The sequence below is a fragment of the Peromyscus eremicus genome, chromosome 8a (genome assembly GCF_949786415.1).
Source record: "Peromyscus eremicus chromosome 8a, PerEre_H2_v1, whole genome shotgun sequence".
Lineage (NCBI taxonomy): Eukaryota > Metazoa > Chordata > Mammalia > Rodentia > Cricetidae > Peromyscus > Peromyscus eremicus.
The window spans coordinates 66,936,218-66,947,066 of NC_081423.1; the positions used below are offsets into that span (position 1 = coordinate 66,936,218).

Sequence of the window (10,849 nt, forward strand, 5' to 3'; positions counted from 1 at the left end):
AAAAAGCTGAGGCTCCATATTGCTCACATACCCACTGCTGAGGTCAGCCCTCTGAGTTACTCAGCAGGGCCACAATCAACAAACTAGAAGCAGGATTTCCTCCCAGCTTTGCCAAAGTGCTCTTGCTAAAACCCCAGACTGTTTGCTCTTCTGGTGACATTCCTCAAATCCATTCAGTTGTTGTTTCCAGTGACATAGAAACTTTCCTGTGACCTGGCCCAAGCCTGCCTACCTGGATTTCAAATTGTTTTCAGACTTCCTGAATGCCAAGACCATGCCCCTGGGAACTGCCCAGGGCTGTCTGTGATGAGGGCCAACTTGACAAGGCAGAGTATCCTTTTTCTGCAAAGCCCAAGGCAGAGTGAAAATTCTAGGGCACAAGTCCATCCCATGGCAGCCATGGAGATCCTTATTTAAGTCAATAAAGAAAATTTCTATTTTTTAGTTTACATATAATTTCAATACTTAAAAAAGATTTATTTATTTTATATATATGGGTGTTTTGTCTGCATGTCTGTCTGAACACCAGAAGAGGGAACTAACCCCATACAGTTACAGACAGTTGTGACCTGCCATGTGGGTGCTGAGAATTGAACCTGGGTCCTCTAGTAGAGCAGTCAGTGCTCTTAACCACTGAGCCATCTGTCCAGCCCCCAGTATCTTCATTCCTTAAATGTAAATCAGTTTGCTCCTCTCCCATTCCTGCTCCCCCATCCTTCCCTGGTGTCCCTCTGCTCTCACATCACATGTGTCTGTGTGCTGCCCCACCCCCATCTCCTTGAAGACTACTATTAAAATTACCAAACTTCTAAGATGGGCTGGGGGGGGGGGTGAGGAGAGGAAGAGAGAAAGTTGATGGATTCTATTAGTCAAAATCATGTGACCCGAGAGTCTGCAGCACACTGACAGGACATCGCCTTTAATCTTCTACAGAAATTTATAATGAAGCAAGTTTCCTTTTTCAGACTTACTTATATTAGAGCCAGACTTCCTTGGTTTCATTTCCAAATCTGCGGTGTATCAGCTGTGTGTTTTTCTGTAGATTACTTACCTCTCTGTGCTCAGTGCCTACATGTATAACAGGAACTAATAATGACACCCACTTCAAAGGACCACTAGGAGAATTAAACAGATTAGTACTTAGGATAGTACTGGCTCATGGTAAGTGCTGTGTTAAGTGTAAAACACAATTCCTCTCATTTACATGTTTTTGTAAATCCCCAGTTTTTTAATTAAAAGTAATTTTATATTGAAACGCAGACTTTACATGTTTACAGGCACCATGTAATATTTTAATCTGTATAACTGTATGATGTCCAAATCAGGGTCTGCATCTCTATCAGGCAATTTCTTGGTGGTGAAAACATTCACAATCCTTTCTTCTTACTCTGTTGAAACATACAGTTCATTACCATTGTCTTTACCTGCCCTACTGTGAAACAGGACATAATAAATACATCTCACTTAGAAGAGCACATTTTTCCTGGATAACCAACACCTACTCTTTGACTAGCTAATCACCCTTCCAGTTCTCAGCTCAGTTTAGAGAAAAGTTCAAAACAATAGAATGGATGAACCTATCTAAGTACTAGACGCTTTAAATACAAGTGTTAGTACTTCGAGGCGATGGAATGCCAAGTATTCATCAATGCTGTATTTCAGTAAAGACTAAGTCTTTAGTAACTCTGGTGAATATTAACTACAATATGCAGATATGCTGATGTGAGAAAGAATATTAAGTACTAACAGCTAGGTACCTAATGATAGAGAATTTTAAGTCTTTTATTTATTTATTTTTATTAAGAATTTTTTTTATTCATTTTACATACCAACCACAGATACCCCTCTCATCCCTCCTCCTAGGAATTTTAAGTCTTAAGTCTTAAATCTTAAGAATTTTAAGATTCATGTCATCCTATTATTTCTAAAATTTTTAGAGCAACTACTCATACTTTTGGTAAAAGAAAAACAACCTAATGTAATTTTCTATTAAAAATTGCATCTTCCTGCTGGAGAGATGGCCCAGAGGTTAAGAGCCCTGCCTGCTCTTCCAGAGGTCCTGAGTTCATTTCCACCAACCACAGGTTGGTTCACAACTATGTGTAATGAGATCTGGTGCACTCTTCTGGCCTGCAGGCATACGTGCAAGCAGAACATTGTATACATAATAAATAAATAAACCTTTAAAACAAATTTCACAGTTCATATTGTTATCTTTTATTTATTCTTTGACAATTTGACACGTGTCATATTGGACACATGGCTCCTAACCACACATAATCCCCCCTACCCCTGTGACAATTCCTCAAAATGTCCCCTCCCCTAACCGACATAACTATTGCCTCCCCTCTCCCCTCCTTTATCCTCCCCTCAACCCTCCCTTACCAAATCCTTTCTCCTCCTTCCCCCCAACTCCTCTCCTTCCCACTGGAAGTCCTCTAAGTCCATGAGTGCCTACCTGCTGACATTTCAACTGCTTTGGTGGCTTGACCTTTAGCAGATCTGGTGGAGGCAGCCATAATCGCAGTGAGTTCATGAGTGCAGGAACCAAGAGAGCAAAGATGTCGGCCACCACGTTCCTCCCACCCTCTGGCTGTTATTCTCTTGCTGTCCCTCTCCTCAGGACTCACATTTTTGAAAGTCCCTCTCAACACTTGTCAACAACCATTTAGAAAAGGAACCACCAACAGTGACACAGTGCCTGTCACACAGAGGTGCTCAGTAAACCTTTACAGGACCTCTAACACTGATACAGCACCTGTCACATAGTAGGTGCTCAGTAAAGCTTCACAGGATCTCTAACACTGACACAGTGCCTGTCACATAGTAGGTGCTCAGTAAAGCTTCACAGGATCTCCAATATTGACACAGTGCCTGTCACACAGTAGGTGCTCAGTAAACCTTTACAGGATCTCTAACACTGATACAGTGCCTGTCACATGGTAGGTGCTCAGTAAAGGTTTACTGGATTGTTGTCTTGTCTCAGGGGAATGGGAAGAGGCAGAAACACATGTACAAGATCAAAGGGAGAGACTTCCTAAGAAATGCAGAAAGTTTCCTGAATTCACCAAATACTGGTGAGACTGGTGCTTCTCTCAGGAATGTAACACCTTCTGAAGTCACTGCCCTCTACCCCAGACAGCCTGACAGCAGAGAAGCAGCCTGTGGTGGTGACTAAGGACTGGTGACCAGGGTCTGGAGGTTGCTAATGAGTTCCTTCAGCTGGGGCCCTCTGCTACAGATGCCATTCTGAACCTGCACACTGCATAACCATCCACTTGTCTCTTCCAACCACAAATCAATGTCTGCTCCCATTTCCCCAAAGTGACTTAGATACCAAACTGGCAATGATTCTTCTTGGTGTATTGTCTTTGGAAAATGGCTCTGTGTCCCAGCTCACCTCTCCCATCTTGGGATTTGCCCTGTACTAACACCCTAGTTCCAAGCAGGCTCCCACTGTTGACCCCCAATGCTCAGTGGTCACCCTAACAGTTCTAACCCTCCCACTGTCTAGAGGAGAGGCCAGGCTATCCACATGAACATATCTTCTGTTTCCTCCATGGATCTTTAATCTCTCCCAAGAGTCTACTGTACTTAGGTACACTGTAGACAGTCATAATACTCAAGTTCCCACTTTCCAAGAGTTGACAACCACTGGAAGAAGAGCCCAGCATGAAGTCAGACTGCTGACAGGCTCTGCCCCACACTACTGGTTTAAGAGAGTCCTCTGCATGCCCCAATTTTTCTATCTGTAACGTGAAGGCAATGTGATATAATCTGAGACCCGCTCTAATTCTAACCTTCTAGAATAGTCTTCACCTCCTCTGAGCATGCTCTGCTCACATTAAGACTCTACCTCACAGACCAATCATTCATTCATATCTGCCATTCATTTGTGCCCCAGAGCAGGTGGCTCTGATTACCTCACTCAAATGGAGATGGTCACTCTCGCTGATGTAGGCAGAGGCTCCTCCTTAGCACAGTGAGTTCCAACCTTCCTCAGAACTCTCTACCTACACATGATTGACAGCCTTCATCCTCAGCCTCCCGGATGCCCCGTTCCTGTCTCTCATGTGCCACCTTGTTCCACCTCATGGGACAGTTGTTTCCATCACTGTCCCTGCATCAAGAGGCTAAGAGCTCCTTGAGAGAAGGAGGAGGCTTTACTCCACCATCTCTGCCCTGACAAACAGAGGATAAGTAGGAAGTTGGTTGAATTGAAATGCCATGGAAAATGAGGTCCATGTGGACCAAGAAGGAAGACACCAGCACTTGATGTGTGACCATGAAGCTGCATCACCTTGAGAGGTCATGAGAAAGACTAGCTTGTGTGCCATCAGTGAACCCAGAACACAAGACCCCGGGAGGTGGGTGATCAGACTGAGGGCAGAATGAGGAGCAGAGATGAGTGAGTGCAGCCTGGACTTTGGGAGAAGAGGAGGAATGAGGAAAAATAAACTTGTACTTTGTGAAATGATCATAAAGTATCTCAGGATGCTGCCCTACCCATCCCAGGTTTTCACTTGGAAGCATTGTAGAGGATGGGCTCCCTCTTCACTCCTTTGTTTTCTGTTTCCGACAAGAGCATGCTGCAGTGGGAGGTCCGGGGCAAGCAGGTAAAGCAGAGTAATTAAACTAAAGGTGAACGAGACTGGTTCCATCATCCAGTTTCCCTCACTTGTCCTGCTTTTAGTCTGACTGTGCCCACGGCCTTGGTAGGCTGCACCTTCTCCACAGGTCACAGGCTAGGAACATGAGGAATTTCCTAGGGACTTGCTAGACAACGTGCATCTGCTTAGAAGGGCTACACATTGTGTCTGCAGCACATACTCATCACTAGGTATCAATCCTTATTTGTGTACTAGAACATTCTTTGTCTAGGTCTCCCAAACTTGGTTTCTTTTTCTGCCTCTTTTAACATTCCAAAAAATATCCTGACCCCTAGTCTCTCTCTCTCTCCCCATCTCTTTCTCTCTCTCTCTTCTCAGTCCCTCTCTGTCTCTGTCTCTGACTCTCTATCTTCCTATCCCTTCCTTGTTTCACACAGCCTAAACCAATCCTTCTGGATGCTGCTGATCACATGGTATTTTTGTGTGTGGAAGAGTCTGGAGTGGTCAGTGTCTTCTGTCTGTGGTTACACCCCATGTTTGTTCCAGAGACTCCAGACAATCTGGAAAGACTGACATGAAGGCTCCACTGCCTGAGGTGTCCAGTGCAGCGAGTTCCTATCCACATCCCGTGCCAGCAGGTGTGAACATTGCATCCTTCCTCTCAGGTTTACAAACACACACACCCCATGTCGGTCATGATCTTTGGTGTACCACTTCCCCCTCCAGCATGCACCCCACTTCTACCCTCAAACTCCCTCCTTTCTCTTCCGTGATGTCACTGCTGGGGGAAGACAGTCTGTGAGGAACTCCTCACTTTAAGCCAATTTCAGTTTCCTTCCTGATACCATGACATCATCTTTTCTTAGGGTATTCCATTTTCCTCCCAGCACCCCACCTCTGTCCCAGGCCCCAGAGTCCCTATAAAGAGGGGTTCCTAGCTCAGATCAGCACAACACTCAGCCAGCATCTGCAGCTTCTAGGCTCTGCGGTCTCAGCTCTGTTCCATCCTCTCCCCCAGCCACACCATGAAGCTGTGTGTGTCTGCTCTCTCTCTCCTGCTGGTCATGGCTGCCTTCTGGGCTCCAGTGCTCTCAGCACCAAGTAAGTGGACCCTGCCATAGCTGCTCCCTTGGAGACCCAGTGGGTTCAGTTTTCCAGCTGGGGTCAGACCAACAGTGGGGTTTGGTCAGGGAACAAAAGGGAGCTGGAAGATTCCCGACTCTGCTGTTAACAGTAGAGACTACCAGACATTCATTAATATTGAAGCTCCTGTTTCCTTAAGAATTAACAGCTAATAGAGGGAAATGCTGGTCTGGAAAGAATTGGCTTTCTCTCTGGTTTAAGCTTGTCTGTCTCTATGACTTGATTTCCCTACCTGAAACATGAAGGAATTGAGAGGTGTTTTGAGACAAAAATCCAGTTTCAATCTCCTAGAATTTTTTCTCCTTTTCGAGGAATACCTTTTTAGAGTAAAAGTCTCATTCTGGGTGGAGGACCATGCATTCAAGGGACCATGTTGAGAGTTCTAGTAGTCCATAGGGAAGATCTAGAATGTATAGCAGGTTTGACCTTACCCTGGCTTTTTCTTCCAGTGGGCTCTGACCCTCCCACTTCCTGCTGCTTTTCTTTTACTGCTCAGAAGCTTCCTCGGAACTTTGTGACAGATTACTATGAGACCAGCAGCCTTTGCTCCAAGCCAGCAGTGGTGTAAGTACACACTGGGGGGAGGGCCAGACTCAGAAAGGGCCAGGTTCAGGTGAAAGGGCTAACAGAAGGATTGCGTTCTAAGGGTTGAAGCTGTGCCAAAGAACAGTGAGGTCATGAGGTCACTTTCTGAGTTCTGATTAATGTGAATTAATGGTCACTAAAATGGGTGGTAGCTCTTGGAGATGAAGGTATCCAGAGTCCATGAAAGCAGAAATAATCAAAACAATGCATACTTATATAGAAAGGCCATTTCAAGGAGCAATGAAAAATTGGGAGACATCATCATATTGATCATGAAACCCTGTTTCCTGATACAGGGAACCCTGGGCACAGATACACACCCAGGGAACAGAGTTTCAGAAAGTCTAGTGTCAAGGTTATGCAGGAAGGATCCCCTCCACCATGGTTGCCCATAGAAGCAATGCTCAACAGAGTGAGATGCCTACCATAGGCAAAGGACAGTGCTAGATGTCCTCTAAGGAACCATGGGATTCTCATCTGTCCTCTCCTTCTTCTATAGATTCCTCACCAGAAAAGGCAAGCAAGTCTGTGCAGACCCCAGCCAGCCCTGGGTCAGTGAGTATGTGAATGACTTGGAGCTGAACTGAGCTGCAAGAGGAACCACTTCAGGGAAGGCCTCCTGAGCCCTGTCACTCCTCATTGAGAAGTGCCTTGCTCCTTCCATTCAGAATTCCTCTCCCCCTTCTTAATCAAGTCTTTATATAGACATTGTTATTTTATTTGGTGTTATTTCTACTATTTATATTTAGTTAAAGGACATGTATCTCCTATGGGAATGGTCCACCATTACCGTTCCTCAGCTATTCTGGATATGATTATGTAATTGATTTCATGCATTTTCATAATAAATCTTTCTTTACAATATAGTTTGTGATTTTAAATTGATCTTCATTTGGGTTTAAACTGCCTGGTGCTATTATGGATAAAATACGGTTTGTAAAGTCAGTGAGAATGAGTAAATACTGAGATTTTAACCTGTCCTCTTATATACATGGAATCAAGACATTTCCTCTCAATGCTTCTAAGGAGAATGCTAACACCAGTATGAAGGTGCGGACCGGTGCCTACAGTTTTACAGATTAAGAAACAAACACATGGACAAGGAGTTCTATGAGACTTGTAGATTTGCTTGGGAAGCATCAAAAAAGAAGGATCCATAAGAACAATGGTGATCCTAAGGTTCATTAGATTGACATACAGAGGGAAGCTGTGACTGGGACAACACAAGCCCAAGGGAAGGGATGTGGTTCAGTGATAAGGGGACTTCATTGTCTTATTATCACTGTGACATTAGAAGAGTCACTTTACCTTACTAGAGCTAAAGTTTTCTGACCTGTAAATGGGGTAATAGTACTCACTGTTTTGGAATGTATACAGCACCCCAGATGGTTTGTCTCCTTCTCTGAACCCCAGCTTGTGTCCTTGTGTGAACAAGGATTTTTGAAGTTCCTATTAGCTCATGGGTCAGCAACCTAAACCACATAGCAAATGGGATGACAAAGTTTAAGTGTCTGGTTTGGTTGTAAAACATCGTGGACCTAAGCCATGTCTACTTAATAATTTTTAGCCACACTTACTCCACCTAGGACAGAGAGAATTGAATGAACAGTAGTTCTGATCAATGGTTCATAGTCTGAAAGTGTGTTGGAACTGGGAAAAGACCACTTAGGCCATCCAGTATAACTCTCATTTTGTGGAAACTGAGGTTAAAGACTGAGAAATAACTTAAGAAAGGCCACTCAGTGGGTGGCAGAGTGGCATTGCAGCTGATGTCAACCCTCAGGTCAGTACACTGTACTGGGTATCTTTCCTAGTGACACATTTCTGTAGCCCACATACGGATAATCCCCTGAGAAACATAGACAAGGTGAAGATGGCCTTGAAAGACATTTCATCATTGCCTACTGCATAAAAGTGTAACAGGATCCTCATTCTCTTCGGGCCAACAAGCACAATTCCTTCCTTGTCCCACCCTCAGCCACTCCTGGCATCCAGGCTACTCCATAGAAAGGGACCTAGAGCAGGTCTGAGAGGATGGGGACTTAGAATCGTTGGTTTCTGGTTTACTCTGTCTAGATTTGAGCTGTCCAAATTGTTAGCACTGGTCATAGTGCCTACTTACATTTCAATGAAATGCAACTAGAATAAAATTGAATTCAGCTTCTCAGTCACACCATTCCATGTTAGTAAGGACTAGTGTAGAAACTGCCCAGAACCACCAGTCATCATAGAAAGCTTTGTTCCATTGTGCCTTCCCAGGAATCCTGGCTTAAAGCAGAGTGGTTGTCAGGAAAATCAGGGCAGCCTAGAAGGTTATAGATAGATTCAGAGATAGACAACTTCCATTCTAAATGGATGGGACAGCAGAGAGAATGGATGGTCCTCAGAAATGAGACAAGGTACAGATCACTGTAGAAGACTGAACAATGACTTCCCAATGTGATAACATCCTAAGCCCTAGAACATATAGGTTACCACACATGGAAGATGGGATTCTGCAGATAGGATTAAGTAAGAATCCTGGGGCACAGAGCCAGTCAGGCCCCCTGTGTAGCCATGCACTCCGCTAAGGAAGGCAGAAGGAAAGTGGAGGAAGGGGACTAGACAGCCATGTGACAACTGAAGGAGATGTCATGCTGCTGCCTCTGCAGAGGGCAATGGAGGCCGTGGGACAATGGTTGGAGAGATGGCCCCAAGGAGAAGTGGGCTTGTTGCTCTTGCAGAGGACCGATTATATTTCCAGTACCCACATGACAGCTCACGGTCATCTCTGACTTATTTTTTTGGGCAATCCAATGCCTTCTTCTCTTCAGGCCTCTACAGGTAGCAGGTCATTATATGGTGCATAGACATACATGCAGGCAAACACAGAATATTTTTTTAATCTTAAAAAAAATGTAGATCTAGAAGCTGGAAAGGGTAACGAAATGGTTTCTTCCTACAGGCTGATGAAACTAATTTTGGACTTCTAATCCTTGATGTTTAAGGGATTAAATGTGTTTTGTTTTAAGACATTAAGATTATCATGACATGTTATAGCAGCAGTAGGAAACTGGTACAATTGACAGCTGAAGAGTCAATCACTGACAGTGGTGACCCCACAGGTGCAAAAGAGAATGGAACATTCTAGAAAATAAGCCAAACATCCCTAAACAGTACTGCAAGGTGAGGTAGACATACTCCAAAGAGTTGGACTGCAGTGAGACAAGGCCCTGTTTCAACAGTTGACAATGAGGGCTGATTCTTCCCCAAAGGTTCCTGACCCTCAGAGGGAACATCTCTTAAGGTTCCCGTGGCATGGTGGGAATCTTGAATTCTTAGCTGGAGATGAATCCATCCTCTCACTTGCAGATGAGGCCTAGAGTAGAGTCATGGCCTATTTGTGTTGGCATTATTGCTGAGAGAGCAGGGTTAGGACCAGAAACAGGATCTCCTCCTTCATAATTAGTTCTTGTTCCCATATGGCCACACCCGGGGCAAACGGGGAGGGAGGAAGTCAGTTCCACAGAGGCGGGATCCCAGAAATTCTGGGACAGATCTATGAAGAAAGGCTTTGCCCAGGAACAACAAAGGATGGGGCAATGTGGGACTCCACCTGCTGTGTCATGTAAAACTTTGGTCTCTCCCTTCTCCTCTTGGCCAGTGACCTCCTTTTTCAGTCTACTATGAGATATCTTATGTGCTTGCTTGGTTTTACATATGGACTTTCTCCAGGTTTCTGGGTCTGCAGTAGAGCCTGAAGAGGGGAGGCAGAGTAAGGGAGGGGACCTGTGGCTTCTAAAGCAATGTCTACATGCTAGTGTGTACTGCTCTCCTCCCTTAGGGCCTTCCTCCCACACTCTCTTTCCAATAAGCATGGGGTGTGCAGGTATCCCTATGATATGGCATGGAATTCTCTGGGTATATGCTTGGGGCAAAATAGCTTAGTCACATAGTAGATCTAGTTTGCTTTTTATTTTTGAGAAATTGTATATTGATTTTACAAATCTGTATTAATTTACAACTTTACAAGTATTCCAACTTTACTGTCTTTTTCAGCTCCAGGAGTTTTCTAGACTCAGTACATCTGCAAATAGGGGCAGTTGACTTCTTCTGCTCCTATTGCTGTCTCTTTCAAGTTTTTTTTCAAATTTATATTTTTTAATATTAAGAAATTTTCTGTTCATTTTACATACCAACCACAGATCACCCTCCCCTTCTTCCTCCCATCCCCCAGCCTTCTGCCCCCAATCCCCCACCCATTCCCATTTCCTCCAAGGCAAGGCATCCCATATGGAGTCAGAAGAGCCTGATACACTCAGCTGAGGCAGACCCAAGCCCCTCCCCCTACACCAAGACTATGTAAGGTGTCCTACCACAGACAGTGGGCTCCAAAAAGCCTTCTAATGCAGTAGGGATGGATTCTGATCCCACTGTCAGGGGGCCCCTTAAGCAGATCAAGCTGCACAACTATTTTGTCTATGCAGAGTGTTTAGTCCAGTCCCATGGAGGCTCCATAGCTAATGGTCCAC

General features: G+C 44.6%; 1 protein-coding gene across 2 annotated transcripts; it reads left to right on the forward strand.

Annotated features, from left to right (window-relative positions):
* Nucleotides 1–5,635: 5,635 nt before the first annotated feature.
* On the forward strand, nt 5,636–6,925 carry LOC131916282 (C-C motif chemokine 4-like). Of its 2 annotated transcripts, none has more exons than XM_059269591.1 (3): nt 5,636–5,711; nt 6,203–6,317; nt 6,838–6,925. In XM_059269591.1, exons 1-3 carry the CDS (start codon nt 5,636–5,638, stop codon nt 6,923–6,925), a joined length of 279 nt encoding a protein of 92 aa, XP_059125574.1. The 2 variants fall into 2 exon arrangements, with proteins under 2 accessions (XP_059125574.1, XP_059125575.1); XM_059269592.1 differs by having other exon boundaries at nt 6,850–6,925.
* Nucleotides 6,926–10,849: the final 3,924 nt, after the last annotated feature.

Bases quoted from the DNA above. Each gene is read 5' to 3' on its own strand.
- LOC131916282 (XM_059269591.1), top strand. From the start codon at position 5,636: ATGAAGCTGTGTGTGTCTGCTCTCTCTCTCCTGCTGGTCATGGCTGCC. The intron at 5,712-6,202 runs GTAAGTGGACCC...TTTTTCTTCCAG, and splicing joins TCCAGTGCTCTCAGCACCAA to TGGGCTCTGACCCTCCCACT. The intron at 6,318-6,837 runs GTAAGTACACAC...CTTCTTCTATAG, and splicing joins TGCTCCAAGCCAGCAGTGGT to ATTCCTCACCAGAAAAGGCA.